The following is a 20565-nucleotide window of genomic DNA, read 5'->3' on the forward strand; positions in this document are numbered from 1 at the left end:
AGACAGACAGACAAACAGAAATTTTAAAATTCGACTTTCGTTATCAGCAACGCAAATACACCATCTTCCCGAAATCTGGAATTTTTCTTTTGATATTACAGACACTACAATGTTACTAAGATTATAAATGCGAAAGTTTAGATGGATGGATGTTTGTTAGTTTGTAGCCTAAACGTCTGAACGGAATTCGATGAAATTTAGTATAAATGCAGAGAATAGTCTGAAAGAAAACATAGAGTGCTTATTTTTGTTTTATAATTTCACGCGAACGGAGTCACAGGCGAAAGCTAGTAAATTATAAATAAAACGGAGTATCACCTAGATGAGCCGGAGACATGTTCTGGTCGAAGAGGCACTCGGTGAGCTTGAAGCGCTCGGGGCCGAAGTCCTGGTGGTAGCCGCCGGGGAACTCGTGGTGCACGCCCGGCACCGCCGCCGCCACGCGCTCCTCGTACGGGCTCTCCGACACCTGGCGTTTAACAATATTTATTTACCTTGAAATTAAATGAAAAGAAATAACCTTTTATTTAGAACTAGCTGTTCCTGTGCGACTTCATCCGCAGGAAATTATAAAAACTTTATTGTATCGTTTACATTTGTCAAATTATCAATTGCAAATGTCAAAAGACATGACATGATGACAAAGTGATGACAAGAAAAAGACATGTGGATGGAGCCGCACAGAAACATCTAAATATACTATAGACAAAGAAAAATGAACCGAGATAATGGATGGATAAGGTAAAGTGACTCTAACGGTGGGGGTCTGCCAACCCCATATACTAACCTGTGCAACACAATGACAGAAGTCTTCGTACTGTCGTTTCAACATATATTGCTGCCAGGTGAGTGTCAGCCCCGCAGGAAGGTTCTTTAATGTGTACTTTGCCCTCTCACGTTCTCTTATCACTTCTTTACTCTGGAATAACATCAATATTAAAATGTTTATTTTTTAATTTATTTATTAATAAACAAAGAGTACAAATTACATAATAGTAAAGCAAAGAAAAAAAGTAAAACAATGTTTTTTTTTAAATTACCGTGAACCTTAATATATTATAATATATTATATATTCATTTAATATAGTTATAACACCTGTATACTGTATATAGGCAGCATCTGTATATGCAAGTTATTGAGCATGTTCTTGGCCTGCGCTGCGAGGTGGTCCCCGCCCAGCGGAGAACGCACCGCCGCTGACACTATCGCATACCTGAAGACACATTTAACACTAAGATAGAAATGGTAGATAAAAACCTTGGTAAATTTTGTTGATAATAAAATCTATGCAGCATTTAGCAAAACAAATCATAAAATCAAAGCAATATTTAAAAATTATGTAAGAATAGCTTTGGGAATTATAATAAGTAAGCCTATGTGTTGTTCCAGACTATGTTCTAACTCTGTGCTAAATTTTATTGAGATACATAGTTACAAATGGATATTTAGATTGATATCTATTCAAACTTTCATATTTACACTAATATAAATATGAAAGATTTGTATTTTTGTATGTATTGAAATAAGTCAAACTACTTGGCCGATATTAACAATTCTTCACCACTAAAAGGTCGTTATCATTGAGTAACATGTTTTTTTTTTACTTTTTTTTATATCAACTTCTACAAACTCACGATCCGTACTCTTTTTTGCACAGTTTGTTTTTTTTTTGCTGCGTAATTACAACACTAGTGAGTTCCTTTTTTTTAATGTACATTATTCTTCATAAATACAATTATACTACTACAAAAGAAAATTTTTACTTATACTAGAACAACAGTTGGTGATGACATATTTTTTTTACTTTATGAGGATGAAGCGAGCTGCTAGTTTAAAATATTAGTAAAATTATAATTAGAATTTTAGTTGCTACCATACTCAAATATTTACTACCTATTTACCTAACACCTAAAATATTGTAGATATTAACTCAAGAATTACATTTCAAAGGAATATTTACCCATCAATAACTGGTACAGCAGAAGTTTGACTCGCTCCAGCATCTAACACTAAAGCTGTTGACTTTCCATTAGCAAATGCAGCAAGCACCGCATTCTTCACTAAGAAGAAAGCAGGCGCTTGGTATTTCTCAAACAGTAATTCCGCTAACTTCTCCCTAGCAGGTCTTGTTGTCCATACTGCTTCTGTGAAGAGAGCTGGATGGTGTTCTGATGGAGACCGGATAACCTAGAAAATGAACTAATTTGACTCGACTGTATGTTTTATATTTGCAATAAATATCAGCATATTAATTTTTTTTGCTATAACCAATATACAGTTTAACTATTGTCATATTAAGCAGTTTTCTGAATGAATGTGAATGGCTGCAAAGATAGAGGAAGACCAAAAAAAGTATAGATGGAATGTGTGAAAGAGGATATGCTTAGGGGTGTGAATTCAGATATTACGGCTCATAGAAATGTATGGAAGAGCAGCACAAATCATTCCAACCCTCCATAGGGATAAGGACAAGTTGATGAAAATGCTATCAAATGGTTTTCTGTTTTGTGAAATTGAACTTTATTACATTTACTCTGTTTTTCCCCGCTGCATTGCACTACACTGGCCACTTAACCTCAGTGATTGGTGAGAAACGTCCTAAATAATATAGTATATTGTAAAAGTGGGAAAAAATGTGAGTTTTACTTACTTTTGAATAGCAGTAATCCAACATCTTTTCAAATAAATCCCAGTTATCAACTTGACCATCTTTCATATATGTCTGTATTTCCATGCCCGGCCTTGGAACATGTATTTCTGTCACATCAATGTAGTGGCGAAGTTCATTGCCTGTTTTTGCCGCTGTAAAAGTTAACAAACAAAATAACTAAAGTTTACACTAATAGTCAAACTTGCAGAGAGATTAGAAATTTGGAAATATGTATCTAACCGCTCTGTGTGATATTGCCATCTGGAACCTTCTCCTCTGCATCAGGGATATGAGTGGCAGGTCCAACGCCGATCACTGCTGGGATATCGGCTTTTGGAGTGTCTTCTTGTGCGTAACCAACACGCAATGAATGATGCCCCGGGTCAAACACTAAAGCACCTATTTCATCACCACCGTATAACATGCCGTTGGGTCCACTCATTTTGATTCACAATTTGTTGAATATTTTAAATATAAAATATCATAAAATTAAGAAAACAATAAAGCGGCGCAAGATCGCGATCGGCGAACAAAAATGTTTTTTTTAAATTGACAGAACTAGGGTTGTGCACTTGTGCATGAGCATGACCAAAGAGTATATAAAATATATGACGCCATGATGCTTTAAATTCGATTGTAGAAGCGAATGATCGACGTTTGTAATGACTTAGACATCGATTTTATGAAGTAAGAAAAATAAAATGATAGACTTTACATTACACGAAATTGTAATTAACTTTGTTAGCTAGTTATTAATGTTTCTAGTACCATTAATGATAATAAGCACTAAATCTAAATGCTTAAGGGTTAAGGATGCGGACTGACGATGACGGCATGTAGTCGTGGGTTTGAATCCAACTTTTAAAGCTTTAATCTTAGTTAACAAAGAAAGCCACCTGGCAATTTACTTTTTTTGTTTAAGCAAACATGCAGATATATCTTTTAACGAGTAAATTTCGTCTCGTTTTTCATTCGTAATATAAAAACAGTATTCGTTTGAGAAAGGGGAAGAAAGGTAAAACATATAACCATGATAAAACGTAACTGGAACTTTATAGTTGAGCTAACGAGGTACATAACGATTTTAACATTATATTCTCAGACCTTGTTACGATCTGGTAATAAATATTTTATACTAGACTTTGCCATCAACTTTGTTTTTGATTTTTTCTATAAATAGGGCCGTAATGATAGGACTCTTCCGGGTGTACCGATAATCTTGTAAACCTGGCAGGTAGCCGTTGGAAGTAGAGGACCGAAAAATGTAGAAGGTGTTGTTGAAGGCCTACACACGGGCTGACGATATTGATAAAAAGAAATAACCATTGTTGCCTCATGAACAATTTGCCTACATCATGTCTAATGATGTTACGAGAACAGAATTATCTAAGACCGTGATTAAATACAAACCTAGTAATAAGATCCTTGTTAAATCTCATCTAGAAGCTTCATAATGAAAGCTCAAATTATCTCAAGCAATTCAACCGGGAAATTGTAAGCTACAACCAACTTGATTGTTGGAAAATAAACCTTAACCCGAAGAAGTACAGTACAATTTTAGATAGAATTTCAACTGTTTGAAAATCGAAGTTAAATGGATTACAAATAGAGTGCGCGCGCATCTACGACGTAGCACTTCAAAATGGCGGTAGGTTCTTTTTCGTAGACAGCTGTTAACTCGTAAATTTATCTATATTTATGTTTTTATAGTTCTCGTTTAATTATTTTCAGGCGTGTCAAATGTTTATATATGTTTATTAGAAATCTATGTAATACTTAAGAGTATTTCTAGATTACGAGAATAACATTTTCTTTATTATTGCCAGTGAAACAATATCGACGGTGGAAAGAACCTAATAAAAATATTTGCTTTGCCAGTGTTGATCTAGTCAGAGGCCGTGTGAACGTACTTCGGGATTTTCATCTCCAAAACGTGTTTTTTCTTGAATAAAATCTTGTTTTTTCTACAAAAGTCAACAGATATTCTCCTATTTTCTGTGAAAAACCTATAAATATTCCTAATCAGTCGTATTTTTATATGATTTCAGTAAATATAATACCTTAAGGGGTATTTATTTACTGTATTGAATGTAGACATTATAAACAGAAGGGTTTTCATCATTGATTGAAGAGCAGAGGTAAGTAATAATACCTGGAGATGTTTATATTCGTATTTCTTTTATTTTCATCTTATAATTCTGTCTATTTCATGTTTTTTGCATTGTCAATAACAGGTGAGATTACCTTGCAATGATAATTGTTCAATTAAATTGAGTGCAATTTGCTATTGATTTGATTTGATCGAGCACAATATACGTATTCTTCATTTAAATACAGTATTTTAGTTATCCGATCAAGATTTGAGCTTTGGCTGTACAAATTTCGTGTTTATGCCTAACAATGTTCAACAGGTTTTTAACTGTACAATTGAATGTATAATCTGTGTTTTTTTATAATCATTGGTGTTCAACTATTTTTTAATGAATTCTTCAACATTACATTAAAACGGAAAACTACGTTATTCAAAAATTCGAGTCAAAAATATTTATAGAACGTTACTTAAAATAATGATTTTGAAATGAATTATTTAGTGACAATTTAATTATAAATTCAACTAAGTTGTGATGTTATCAAATTCTTGCTATTTTTTTTCGTAAGGGGTAATATGCTAACTAGTAAGCTGTGTTTGTCGTATAAATAACTAAATAACGACACGCAAACAACGGATGTTGACGTACTAACACGAAATACGAAATTGCCACAATGTTATTAATTATAATTCCTAACTCATTTAGGTGACGATATGACCCAGTGAATAAAGTTTGCGAATTTCATATTCGTTATTTTCAATTAAGGTTTATGTTTTTAAGTAAAATAATGTATTGGGAAAAATAAATTGATTTTAGATATTGTATTGCAATCATTCTATCATTAACAAAAAATATAGCTAGCTACGTCGTGAATAGAATTGAAGCGAGGAAATTTAACGAACTGGGAAAATAAACTACGTAATTCTGAAGTCTGCTGAACGTTGATTGCATTACGACGCGTTGGTGTTTAAGATAGTTTTAAATTCGTTAATAAAATATTTACTATGATAAACTAGAGACCCGTCTTCCAAGCGGCAATAGACTAATGCGGACAGCCGATTTTGCGGTCATGGATACGAATCCCACGATATTTTTTTTATATATCATCATACAAGATGAAATAAGAAATGTTAGTAAAATAATAAAATGTTTTGTAAAAGAAAAATGAGGATGCCATAATCAATTATGTCATTTATATTTGACTTTTAATTTTGATTCTAAATCTTAACGCTTCTACTGTTAATAAATCAACCAAGTTCAAAGACATTATGGTAGTCAAACATATTCATATTTTCAAATCCCAAACATCTACATATTTGCAATAAACGTACTGATTCCTCAGTAATGCGTTTGTCTAGTTTTCTAGATGATAAATTTTAAAGTCTAGACTAGACTTTATAGCTGTCTGAGCTATCTCGAAAGTCTCGCTTATCGAAAAGTTTTCACTAAACCAAATATATCACGATAATTTAAAAACTTTACGAACCAAAACAGGTTTTAAAAGGAATCCGGTTCCAAGTGGTTTCGAGACGAAACCGGTTAATAGTGGTTTCACAGTAAATCCGGTTAAAAGCAGTTTCGCTGATGAAATTTCAATTACTCTCTCGGTCTCTCTTCCTTTGACGAGGCAAATGCATTTGAAATTGCCATTTCGAGTTAGTTACAAGGTTGTTTCAATGTAATTGCTTTAGTACATTTATGAAAAGCTTTTAACATAGCAATAACATAACTTCAATTTATGTTTGTTTCAATGGCAATTAAAGTTTGTACAACATTAACATTTCGAGAGTAATGGATAATTTTGAAAACACTTTTTTAGAATTTTGTTCACAAGCTAACTTAGATTTCCATAGACTGGCTTTTGCCCGCGATTTAGTTCGTGCAGAATTAACAATAAGTTTACTAACTAGCTATTCTCTACATCCATTTGCCCATATCCCTTACGGATCGGCACAGTATGTTGCTGCTCTTCCATACATCTCTATCAGCCGTTATATCTGATTCCATTCCTTTCTTAAGCATATCCTCTTTCACACAATCCATCCATACTTTCTTCGGTCTTCCTCTACATTTGTAACTAAGTAGCTTATTCTGAACAGTAATCTGATTCGGATTTGAATTACTTTGAACGAATAACCAGTTATTTTAAAATCTCTGTACGCAAACTCACGTTTGTTCCGGGTAATTGCAAAACAGCTGCATCGATTTTAACTATGTCTTTCCTGGAATGTAGGTGATGTTTGCGGAGATTCATAGAAGACTAATAAGGTAGATTTAACTTGCACGCATTTCATTGACGAATCGCATCGCAGGCAAATATTTATCGTATCTATTTTTCTAATAAATATTTCAACAATATTATAATGAACACCACTTTTCAACAATAGGCAAAGGTTTATAAACAATTCTCATTAAAATATAAGTGGCAATTAGGCGTTAATAACGAGTAGGTAAGAGCACACTTCAACCACTCGTGAGATCCTAAGGACGGGAATAATTTTGAGAGCCTACCTTATTAAAATTAAAAAAAATAATCTAAGACCCTTATACAATGAAGTGAAGGATTCTGATTTTAATGAGCGATAATTAGTAAAAACTATATTTTGATAAACGTATTGTAGTTAAATTATATCATACTAATAATTTAAATACGAATGTTGAAATGGATGGATGTTTGTTACAGTTTTTAACCTTAACGGCTGAACGGATTTCGATGCAATTTGGTATCGATATAGAGGATAGTCTGGAAGAATACACAGGCTACTTCTGTTTTTAAAATTCCACGAGAACAGAGTCGCGGGCGAAAGCTAGTTACATAAAGCATCTAATCGAAATTTATGTATATGCCCATGTTGAATTTTTTAAGTAATTGTTAAGACCAATAAAAAAAGTAATTGTTAAGACCATTCTGTCTGCGCGTTTGCCCCGACGTTACGCGGTGTAATGTATTACGTTACACTGCGAGCATATTGTTTTGTTCTTAGCGGTGATAATCATAGTTGAAACTAGATGAAGTTTTGTAAGTAATCGTTAGCTGTAACTTCAAGCTCTAACTAAATAAAAGCATCTGCCCCTTTAGACAAAGTGACTTTCGACTAGCGATGTCGCTTGTAGAATCGACAAAATGTGTCAAAAGCAACGGTGGATCCAGGGAGCGGTCATGGGGGTCATGACCACTCCTTAGAGCTGGTTGGCCTGACAAAATATATTTACATATTTTGTCAAGATCTTGACTTGACCATGACTATGTGACCCTCCCCTCCTCCTGGCGCCATAGCTGGATCCGCCCTTGGTCAAAGGGTATAGAAATGAATACGTGACAAGCACGTGATTTATCGAAAAGTTATTGCCAGTTCCATAAATTTTTGACTTTTCCATCTGGGATAGCGATAATCAAAGGTTACTACGTCTAAGAGGGTTTTAATTGATGGCATATCTCTAAATTGCATTGTCATCATCTATCGACAAAGTTTTCATAGAGTCGTATTTCTAAATTAACGTTCGTTCGCGAGCTGAGAGATGTCCGGGAACGCTGCGATATTGATTTTAGATTTATCACTGTACTTTGTGATGCTGCAGAACATGATATCTTGTTAGGACGTAGTTAATTGAACTGTCTTTACTATATACTATACTGTACTATATTCCTATATTTACAATATCTATCTATACTATTATAATAAAGCGTAAACACACATTTTGTTGCCTAAGATGTCGGCAATTACAGCATATTTTTGAATAATTCTTTTTGTAATAAAAAGCCCTGCACTTATGTCACGCTTTAGGCTATATATTTTCACGCCATTAAACTTAGGGGGTAAATATTTTGGACAAAAACCCCAATGTGGGAAAGAGAGGGTACGTAATTTCTTGGTTTTCGTATGTTTTTTTGATATCGAGCGAATGAAGTCGCGGGTAACATGTAGTACATTTAAATCATAGTAAAGGCATAATAAGGGTTTAGTTATTTAATTTCTCGTGTATTTAATACAATTTTTTCAATACATTTTGTTGGCTTTGACCTACTTTTCAGCTGTAATTCACAGTTCGTTAACTCCGAGACAGTTTGAGTACGAACTTTCTGGAAATCAAGAGCCGTTTGTTAAATGTAAAGAAATATTTACTACTACCTTTTGTCCGCGACTTCGTTCGAAATTAAAATAGGTGTGGTAATAAATATAGCCTTTATTACTAGGTTACAATGTAGCTTTAAAACTGTAGCTACTTCTCTTCTACTTCTGATTGACATTACCAGATGTAATAGGGACGGGACGCGTGTGATCTAGTGTTGCGCCACTACTTCGTTGCTTTACCGATTTCTTAATAGGTACTATGAAACTGGAAAATTATATTTCAGTTCTTCAAAAATCTATAATTGTTATAGATTCTTTTTTTTTAAGTTTTACGTTAGCATTGGTATTATCGATAAGCTGATATCGGATTTTGGGATTGCAAAAACATACAGACGAATTGAGTACCTACCTCCTTCTTTTGGGAAGTCGGTAAAAAATGGGTTGAGTTTGAGTTCGGTTTTTTAATTTTTTTTCCTTGTGTATATCGTGTATATATTTTCATATTGCGATAATCTTGCGTAGCGAATGTACGCGGCCTTTGTTCTGTCAGTCACACACGTTGACATATTCCAATGAAGATGAATGACGAAGTGAAAACGGAAGTTTTTAGAAAGTAATTATGATTTTCACTTTAAATGCGCTGGGAAACACAGTAACTATTATTGAGATTTAATTTTCAATATAAAGTGAATAATCAATTAAACTGATTACACTTTTGTGAGACATTATTATAAACGGATTAAAAAAAACTGCTCATTTGGGCACCTTTTAAGTCGGTGTCGTCCCCGATTACGAGAGTTTTTTTTATATTATGAGGTGGCAAACGAGCAAGCGGCCACCTGAATCCTTGCCTTGCCTACCCTTAAATGACGGAGGAGGAGACGCACAGAAACAAGATGTTTCCCTATGCGTCTCCTCCACTGTCAAATCAACCTTCCTTTTCCACCCTATTCTTATGAGACAAAGGGTGGGAAGGAAAAGGGAAAAGGGACGTTTGGGTTAAAATATTATTGTAACCATTTGGGTTTATCAAACACATATAAATTACTAGCTGCTTCCCGTGCGACTTCATCCGCATGAAATTATGAAAATTTTATGTTATTGTTTACATTTGTCAAATTATCAATAGCAAATGTCAAAATAACATGACATGACAAAATTTGGCAATCTTGTTTTCTTGATGTTGGCAGCAACTTATTTATTTATTTATTTTATTTATTTACAGATAACTTACAGCTAGCTTAAAAAAATAATAATAAAAGAAACAAAAAAATGAAGACCAATTACAAGTTATGGCAGATAGTCACAAGTATATATTATAAAGAAATTCAGTCCTTGTAAATTGTATCACACTACACTTATATGAAGATAAAAATCACCTTCCACTCACTATCGCATATTGAAAAAACGGTCATTGAGGATTCGTTTAACTTTAGGTGCCGATATGTTAAATATGTTAACTTATGGTCCCATATTAAGGTTTTTATCCAAAATATTTACCCCCTAAGTTTAATGGCGTGAAAATATATAACCTAAAGCATGACGTAAGTATAGGACTTTATTTTAAAAAATAGGAATTATTCAAAACGATGCTGTAATTGCTGACATCTTAGGCAACAAAGTAATGCGTGTTTACCCTTTATTATAATAGTAGATGTATAAAGGGCTACAAATATTATAATAACTATAATAATGATATAACTACTTTAGATATATTGGTTAAAATTTAATACGGCTCACTTGTTTCTGATAGGCAATTACGTCCGTTGACCGGAAACATTCTCTATTCTCCTGAAACCGACGAAATATTCATTAATGTAAGGCTTCAAATATATATCAATACATTCTATAATCTTTATATTGGTTACTTAATGTATAAAATAAAATGTTTTCTGTCGCATTTTATTTTTGTTTCTTTACTAGCTTTCGCCCACAATTCCGTCCGCGTGGTATTAAAAAAACAAAAGTGAGTAGTCTATGTGTTTTTCCAGATTATCCTCTACATATATGCCAAATTTCATCGACATCCGTTGAGTAGTTTAGGCTACAAACTCTAACAAACATCCATCCATGTAAACTTTTGCATCTATAGTCTTAGTAAGATTATGACGTCCTTATTTCAAAGGTTTTAAACTATTACACTAAATATTATTTATTCTATTAAGTAAATTTTTATTTAAAAATCTATTAAAAAGTAACTCTTGTTTAATTATTTTATTTAAGTACATTGTTAAATTCAATTTATTCATGAATGCGCCTGCAAGTTTTAACTAGGCAAGGTCTCAGACGTACCAGTCCGAAGGAAAACCAACGAGATATAATAAATCCATAGCGTAGTTTGCTTTTCTTGAATTATTCTAAAGAAATTTACTTTGAAAGGAAATGAAAAGAAAACGTTATTTTCAGTACACGTGTAAGAAAGCTTATTTATTTATTAAATGTTTACCAACTGTTTATTTCTTCAGTCTGTAATCTTTAATGGCCGGTTTCCCAGCTTTATTTAACCATACATTAGTGTTATTAATTCGATAACTAAATTCAGTTAATTTCCGATCTATCTAACTTCAGTTTCACTCCGTTAAAACTTAAAACTAACCTAACATTAATGTATCACTAGGTTATAAAATAAACGGAGACTTCAGCAACCAAGCATACTGATGGATGGATGGATGTTTGTTAGAGTTTGTAGCCTAAACGACTGAACGGATCGCCATGAAATTTTACATGTAAAACATAGACATAGAACACATAGACTACTTTTTATCCTAGAAATAGTTACGATTCCTGTGAGATACATTAATCTATTTTTTTAATGTTTAATCGATAATTCTGCAATGAATTATTTAAAGTCATTTAAGTTTATGCCCGAAATTTTCCAGGTTCCCGTTCCCGGAGGGATACGTAATTTTTTTGTCTCACATAGTTCGTATATTTCTTTATACCACGGTGACGAAGTCGCGGTCTACAGCTAGTAATATTATAAAGTGGAGTTAGGTTAGTTTTACTTCGACATGAGTAATGTTTTTTTTTTTATTTAACAACAACGAATAATTATCGATCTTACATAAAAGTACAACAAAAACCTTTTAAGGCGATGGAATAATTAACAAAGTTGCAAACTTACAACACGACCCGACGCGAAAACATTTTACAGACCCATGCGAACTTGGACAAACTTTTAGTCGCAATTACCTAACGATGTTAGCACTTTGAGAACTTTTGCTTAAGTGAGAAACCTCATTTGTCGGTCAATTATGTCTTTAATTATTTTAATTTCATTTTAAACTATCAACTCTTGAGATATTAAGGAATACACATTTAAATAACTAGTACATTTTCTAGCAAGTTACATGACTAGTCTCGTCTTTTTACGAGTGTGGTGTTTAAAATCTACGAGAAAAAAACATCAAATCATTCTTTGGTTTGTTGTTTTTATTTTAATATTGTAACCGGAGATCAAGGATAACAAACATTTTCTCTGTTTACTTTCGCAGACAATGGCGCCTGTGAAATTCGGATTATTTAAAGGACGCAGCAAAGACCATCAAGAGAAACCATCGACTGAGAATCTGCTGCAAGACAACAACAGCAATTACGATGGTATACTGCCATCTACTTTTTAATTATAGACATTTGAAGCTTAACAAGTAGATTCGTTGTTTACAAAGGATAGGCTTCAGAAAAAAAAATAATAAAAACTTGTACAATCGCGGCACTCCGCGGTGTTCCACTTTAGGAAAAATTGCCTTGTTATTGCAACGAGACAAACTAAAAATAACTAATTAGATAGTAGATTAAAAGAAACTAGTTGTGTCTCACTAACCGACTTTTTACCGTCAATTTGTAAGCTGCATTGTATTTTTGTTCCGCGTCTCGTTTCATGTTCAAATGATGGTAGCTTTTAAGAACACCGCCAGTTTCCCTTATTGTACATCCTTGCAACGCACCCATTCTCCTTAATTTCATTGTAATGGAAATTATTTATTGAAATTCATACTTAGTTTTTATATCCAGTGTCGGGCTCCCCCGTGCCATCTACAAGCAAGGGATTGCAGGAGGAACTCTTGCCTGCGAGCATTTCAATGCTTACTATTGACAGTGATGATGATGACGTAAGTAATTTTGTAACTTATACTAATAACCAAACTCAGGAACCCTTACACTTGAAACTAAACTATCGCACAACTGTTTGAGTCCTATAAGCTTATATAAAGGTATATATTCCTCGATCTTTAGTTGTGCAACTAAACAGTTGAATGGGCTACGAAACAATTGACAATCGCACAACACTGTTTAGTCAAAAGTGTGCGCTCACAATTAATGAATTATTGTGACTCTAATATTCAATCTGTCAAGGTTTCCATATCAATTGTTACAGTTGGTAAAATTGTTAAAAGTGATTTTTGAAGACGTTACATACCTAAAATTAGAATTGTTTGCTTACCTACAGTGACACAATTCAGTTTTTAATTTCCTAGGCATTTTTAAACATTAGATTTCATAACATTTATAGATTCCCAGCGAGAAAAACTCACCAATCAGACGAGGTAGTGTTGGTTCCAGGATGGATCCACAGGTATCTACATTTGTTATAGTTTTTTTCTAACATCATCTACCCAATCTTATCCTACTCCCTATATGTATGATAAGCCTATGTTACTGATAATATCCTTATCCTACTCCCGTAGTGACGCAACAGGCTTTTATCCTCCACATAACTCTATCATACGTCATCTATCATCACTCCCTTCATGATGTTACCTTTCACGCAATCCATCTATCTCTTTCTATGTCTACCTCTAGACGTATTAAACATAGCTATTTATTAGTGACAGAATTTTTGTAATCGGCCCAGCATGAGTTATTTCAATATATACAAGAATACAAATCTTTCATCTTAATAATATTAGTATAGACTCGCTTGTCAAATTGTCAATAGCAAATGTCAAAATGACATAACATTACAAAACTTGACAGTCTTGCTTCCTTGATGTTGGCAGCAACTTATGGTCTCTTTCCCACATTAGGGTTTTTATCCAAAATATTTACACCCTAAGTTTAATGCCGTGAAAGTATATAGCCTAAAGCGTGACGTAAGTGTAGGGCTTTTTATTAAAAAAGGAATTATTCAAAAATATGCTGCAATTGCTGACATCTTAGGCAACAAAGAAGTGTGTGTTTACGCTTTATTATAATAGTATAGATATAGATAAAAGATGTTTATAATGCGGATGAAGCCGCACATGATCAGATTAAGATATTAGAGTATTTATTTTGATATCACAGGTTAACTACGAGCTGTTACAAAGCCAGTCATCTATAGGCGATGTTAGTACCAGCCTAAATGAGTACGACGGTGAGCAGTACGAGATGGAGGAACTGCAGCATGTCGATGTGGACGCTGACAGCACCACCTATGACGCTAACTCCTCGGAACTCGATATAACATCGATCACAGCGAGTAATCTTTCCATATATTGCGCTTCGGTGAAAAAAGCAAAGAAAGCTAAGCTGAAGGAAGAACAGAAACTTCGAGATATCGATATGTGGAAGGCCAGCAACTTTGAAGTCATGCAGGTGAGGTTTTTTTTAAACCTTAACTGTGGCAGCCCAAAATTGAGACTTCTAGTGCGTTACGTATACTTCTCGTATGAAAATGTCCTGACATGCGTTACGACCACTTATTTCCCGTAACAGTATCTGATTATGAAGGTGTCTGGAGATGCAGAAACTTATCTGATCCAATATTTTTTTATAAACTTATAGATTATATCTTTGTTTAAAAAATAAAGCTAAGGAGTAGCAGTTTAGATTTGTCTATTTCTTCTTTTTAAACGACTTTAAAGAGTGAAGGTTCTCAATTTGCTACTTAAGAGTGTGGGCACACCTTTGATTATATTATCGCACAACTGTTTAGTGTTGCTTTGATTCAAACCATTCGGAACAATCGCACAACAGTTGTGTTATAGTTTAGTCAAAGGTGTGCACCTGCTATATTAATTCCTCCTTTAATTGTCTTAATAATAAATATAGTACGAAAATAATACAATAGAGAAGATATTTTTCTCCCTTTCTAGTGTACCCATCTTATTTTGTTTTTTTAGAACATTTTTGTTTTAGATGTCTGTTTTTTTCTCTTATTTTATATTGTTGTTTTTTTTTATTATCAAGACATCAATATATTATTTACTGTTATGAATCTTATTTAGGTTAAATGCTTATTTTATCTGTGTTAAAATTTTACGATCGTCCTTAATCTGGAACATTTTTAAGACTACGTTATTTTGTGCGAACCTCAACTAACGCAGATATGCTCGGGAACATTAAATTCTTGTAAATAACGCTTCACTGACTTAATACAAGGAAGGGGAGAGGACTTGAGCCCTGACTAAGCCAGCGTAAAGTCAGGGAAGGTGATTTTCATTCATGTATTTAGCCATTTTATGCAACTTAGAACTACACGCATAGTTAGGGTTAGTTAGTTCACATCTTCTTTTTCTGCGTCGCCCTGTGTCGATGCAACTGTAAATGCGGTTGTCCTTAGACAACCAAGACAGACAAACAAGACGGAACAGACCGCTGCCCTTATGCAGCGGTCTGTTCCCCTTCCGGTGTCTTCTTTATCACCTTAGAGCGTGCGCACACCTGCAACTAAACTATCGCTCAACTGTTTTGTCTGGTTTTGAATCCTATAAGCTTATGTGGTGCGCACACTACTCGATTTTCAACAATCAATCAAGAAAAATGGACGATCGCAGAACGATTGTGCGATAGTTTAGTCATAGATGTGCGCTCTTATAGTTACTATATTAGAAACAAACGCGTGTTACAAAGCTCTACATTGCATTATAGAATGTTAAAAGTTGTCGTGTGTGACTAGCATTAAATCGTATATTAGTTTTTCTTAATATTAGTGGTTTTTTTTAATTTACTAATATTTCCTTTAACCAATTCAAGTAAGCTTCAGTCTTGTGCTAGGGTATTGTTCACAATAGTTGAATGGCGGGATTCGAACCCTCGACCGCAAGATCTGTAGTCCGTATCTAACCATTAGACTATTAAATTTATTTTTAAACATTCCAGAACCTTCTCAGCAGGAGTGGAACATCAGATGAGCAGATAAAGTGGGAGGCGATCGCGACCGCTCGCGGTCTTTGTACACTCAACGACACATGCACGTGCAGCGACTGCAAGATGCCCCGGTACCTCGTCAGCTTCAACGACGGCGACGCGGGAATGGCGGCCACGCCACTCCTGAACGCTATCGCCGACTGTACACTGCAGTGAATTGTGAACTGCACTGTACAGAAGCGCTTTTGTACCGCACTGTACATTGTGGGAATAATTCATTGAAAAATTCACTAATACTGCACTATACAATTAACTATTTTGTTGTTATGTTTGTTGTTTTTATTTCTGAAATATCGCCTTTCGTGTCCAGTATATGAAAATATTACTCTTGCTTACGATGTTCGTCTAAATCAGGGGTTCCCAACCAGTTTATGGTCGCCAATATTATATAATATTTGGCAGCGACTAATATGTAAAAAAGTGTAAGACATTAAAAATGGTAATGGTCGATATTAGCATTGCAAAAATTATACAAATTCTATCGTTGTCGATACATATGCTTTCATGCAAATATTTAGTGCTGGGCCCTCAGACTCATGACTCGCTCAATTTAAAATTAGCGAATCACATTCTGACGCGGACCACTGGTTGGGAACCGGTCTATACAAAACCCCTTATTAGTATTGTCAAAGAATAAAAATGTATCAAAGACTATTCCTATACGTAGAAAGGACAACGTGTGTAAATAAATTGGGAGGCAGAGAAATAACTATATTCAGTCACTAAGGCGGTCTGTTTAGATTTAATGTGAGACTTCTACAGGGGAAATTGAATGTTAAACATCTGTGAGTGTGGCGTATACCACAGAGGGGAAGATGATAGTGTGTAAAGATTATCTTAAAAGAAACGACTGATTGTTAAGAAAGAATTGCTAATGTAAGTTACAAGCAAAGCGGGTATAGTAACGTAGAAAAGGAAGTAATTAAAATAACTAAAACCGGATCGTTTTATCTAGAACATTCGAGGGGAATATATAAAATGAATGACGTCACTCGTCAAATTCAGTAATTCAGTCATAAATCATAAAGACATGTTTAAAAAGTACCCTCTTATCGGTCGCGTAAAAATATGCTTGTTTAGGATTATTCCCAACCGTCACCCCGCTCTGCACCCACGTGGGAACAGATGATAATAAAAAGTTTCATCCGTCCCACCTTTTGCGACGAGAAGCCGGTTAGAACTTATCTTATTTCATAACGGTTCCATCTGTCATCTTATTGGTGATAAGAGGACTAAAAGGTGGGACGGATGAAACTTTTTATTCTCACGTGGGGACAGAGCAGGGTGATGGTTGGGAATAATCCCATGTTTTTAGGTTGTGTGGATCATCAGGTTTTAAACCGAAAAACGAGTAGACATCCATATTTATTGTTAACCCTGAACTTTATACCTTCGTTATAATCCTACAATGCATTGAATTGTGTTATTTAAAAACAGTAAAACTTCAGAGATTACTTTAAAAAAATATATGCAAAGTACAGCAGTAAAAAGTAATTGCAAATATTAATATCTTTTAATATTTTCATATTGTAATTCTTAGTGCAACAATGGCCTAAAAGATGCATAATTTTTGTCCCCCTCTTACTAAGGTACTTTGAAAGGGACAAAAACATCGCATCGTTATCGCTTCGCTTTTGTGTGACACATACATTAGTGGTATATTTCTTAAATGTACATGTGTAGTGAAAATCATTATAAAATTTAGATTTTTAACATAATATAATTTATTTATTGAATGTTGTAGAAATTGTTTAAATCGATAAATCAATTTTTCATTAAAAAACTAAACTAAAAATGTTGCAGATAATAGTAATCGAGATTTCTTCAATACGCATAATCATCAAGTAATTTCAAAATCATTGATGTTTTTAGCATATATAGAGTAGAAAAGAATCTGTTAATTAAAATCCTTAAAATTATTATATCTTTACATTTTTAATAATGTCTATTATCTTATCTATGGTCAAAAAAATGAAAGCCAATTATTTTTTATATTCCTCATTTTTTTTTATTTGGTACTATTTCTTGTAATTAAAACAAAGATAATTTTTATACGAAAGAAATGTTTTTACAATTTTTGGAGCACACGAAAACTTGCTAACTATTTTATAATTTTACTTCTGTCAATTGTTCTATTAATAAATTAATATTTTATTGTTGTTATTCAAATTAAATAGAAATGAGAAAAAATCCTGATAAAAATATTATTATTTTGAATTTCTCTTTACAACCACTATTTACCTTCAACAAAAAGAGTAGCCAACAGTCTAAATAATAATTTTACTTTTATAAAACTATTTCCAAAGACTATTTTAAAAAATGTTTGTATATAAAAAACATTGTAATCATAATAAATCCATAGATAAGTCCCTTTCTCTTTACCACCCTTTTCTTATAAGGAGAGGTTGGGAAGTGGAAGTGGATTTGACGGAAGAGAAGATATGCATCCCATAGGAAAGGGAAATATCCTCTTTATGTGCGTCCTCCTCTATCGGATGTAGGCAACGCATCTGCAATAGCGAATGTCTATGGGCAGCGGTCGCTTCGCCATTTTGGTGGATTCAGGTGGCTTGCTCGTTTGCCACCTTATGTTATAAAAAAAAGATAAATGAAATTATCAGTCATGTGTAAATATAATTTCTCATTTCTATTCAATTCGTCTGTAAACCTTTATACGTATTATTTAACTATTTGTAAATAATATATGTAGGTAAATTATACATTTTTACCCCTGTAGAAGTATAATAATGGAGTTAGCGGAGATTTATATTTATGTATTTTATTATATAATGTACTTATTCCCAAAATATGTAGGATTTTATACCCTTTACACGTGGGCTTAACAGTATCACTTCTATAATTTAAAAGTCTATGATAAACCAAAGATATTTTGCTAGTTGTCGTGTCTGTTTTATACTCTTTTATGTCTATGGTTTTTTAAAACTTTCTATAGACAGTTACAAATGGTTTAGCCCACTGATCTGTATAAATAGATAGGTGATTGGAAATGATAGCTTCTGCTTCGTTCCGATTTAAACGCGCATTTTAATCACAGTTAAGCCTATAAATATTATAAGTTCGAAAACTATTCGCCACCAACTGCAACCGTCAGCGCTATAAGTACAGCAGTTTGTAACCTGTCTATTCATATAGGTTAGTGGTTTATACAAATTATTGTAAACAATTGTAACGTCTAAATATTGTAAGCAGAGAAACATGAAAATGGATACATGTTGGCCATTACGGTTCATCGGAAAATGTTCTTATTTCGAAGAAGTTATATGAGAAAGAATAAAAAAATCGTTTTGTTTTGTTTACAATATTTCGACTGTTATACAAGGGATAATTTAAATGTAATCCAAAATAATCCTTATCGCCATGTAGTAAGGTTCCTATTACTATCGCTTGTATTTATACTAGTGGCCTAGAGGCTGCCGCTTCCAACAGGTTTTTAAAAAATCTATGTGTTAGCGAAATTATATTTTTCGTGTATCGATGTTTATTATCTGTGGTAAATTACGTTTTATTAAATGTTAGAAGTGTTTTGTTTTACTCATTTCATTCCTGCCACTAAAACTATCGACGACGTCATAAACGTCTCATAACCCTTCCCTATATAGAATACTAGATTCTGCCAGCGACTTCATCCGCGTGGAATTACAAAAAAAAACAAAAGTGAGCCTATGTGTTCTTCCAGACTATTCTTTATATCAATACCAAATTTTATCGAAATCTGTTCAGCCGTTTAGGCTACAAACTCTAACAAACATCCATCCAACAATTTACTAAATTTTCGCATTTATAATATTAGTATGACTAGCTGTTGCTCGCGACTTTCCCGGGTGAAATTAAAAATTAGTAAAAATATAGCCTATGTTACTCAGTGATAGTCGGTGGCTCAGTGGTTTAAGCACTTGACTTGTAATCTACAGGTCTTGGGTTCGAATCCCGCCATGTACCAATGTGATTTTCGATTTTTCTAATTTTCACATGTACATAATTTACCCGACGTTCTTACGGTGAAGGAAAACATCGTGATGCCTGCACACATCGGCGAAGAAATTCAAAGATATGTGTGAAGTCAACCAACCTGCGGTGTAACGTGGTTGACTATGGCCTAGTCACCCTTACTTAGGGTAGGCTCCGAGCCCCTCGGTGGGGACATGTAGTGAGCTAGCTGGCAGTGATAGCATAGCTTTTTAATGGTGTAAGGATTATTGAAATCGGCCAAGTAGTTTTTGCGTCAATACATACAAAAATACAAATCATTCCTCTTTATAACATTAGTATAGACATAGATAGTACTCAGTAATAATGTACCTTTCTAAGGACAAAATAATTGTTGAAATCGTTTTAGTAATTTCTAAGCCTATTCAATGAAAACAAACTGTCATATCTTTCCTTATTACATAACGAGCTGTTGCCCGCGACTTCGTCCGCGTGGTATTCGAAAACATACAAACTATATAAATTACAAAAAGCTAGGTATCCCTCCGGAACCAGACATTTCTCGGGGATGAAGCTTGTCCCATGTGTACCCCAGACTTTGTTTTATATCTGTGCCAAATTTCAATAGGATATGTTGAACCGTTGCAGAATGATCGAGTAAACATTAAAAAA

General features: G+C 33.8%; 2 protein-coding genes across 2 annotated transcripts; one reads left to right on the top strand and one right to left on the bottom strand.

The window, feature by feature from the left end:
• Positions 1–280: 280 nt before the first annotated feature.
• Positions 281–3207, bottom strand: LOC106101825 (actin-like protein 6A). The gene is made up of 6 exons (XM_013281163.1): positions 2892–3207; positions 2652–2803; positions 1962–2188; positions 1097–1214; positions 788–919; positions 281–469 (listed from the first exon to the last, which is right to left on the bottom strand). Exons 1-6 carry the CDS (start codon positions 3091–3093, stop codon positions 296–298), a joined length of 1005 nt encoding a protein of 334 aa, XP_013136617.1. The 5' UTR covers positions 3094–3207; the 3' UTR covers positions 281–295.
• A 1360-nt stretch (positions 3208–4567) lies between these two features.
• Positions 4568–17346, top strand: LOC106101846. The gene is made up of 6 exons (XM_013281186.1): positions 4568–4789; positions 12309–12414; positions 12829–12926; positions 13328–13390; positions 14101–14391; positions 15898–17346. The coding sequence occupies exons 2-6, from the start codon at positions 12312–12314 to the stop codon at positions 16099–16101; spliced, it is 759 nt and encodes a 252-aa protein (XP_013136640.1). The 5' UTR covers positions 4568–4789; positions 12309–12311; the 3' UTR covers positions 16102–17346.
• Positions 17347–20565: the final 3219 nt, after the last annotated feature.

The sequence above is a fragment of the Papilio polytes genome, unplaced genomic scaffold (assembly GCF_000836215.1).
Source record: "Papilio polytes unplaced genomic scaffold, Ppol_1.0 DF823935.1, whole genome shotgun sequence".
NCBI lineage: Eukaryota > Metazoa > Arthropoda > Insecta > Lepidoptera > Papilionidae > Papilio > Papilio polytes.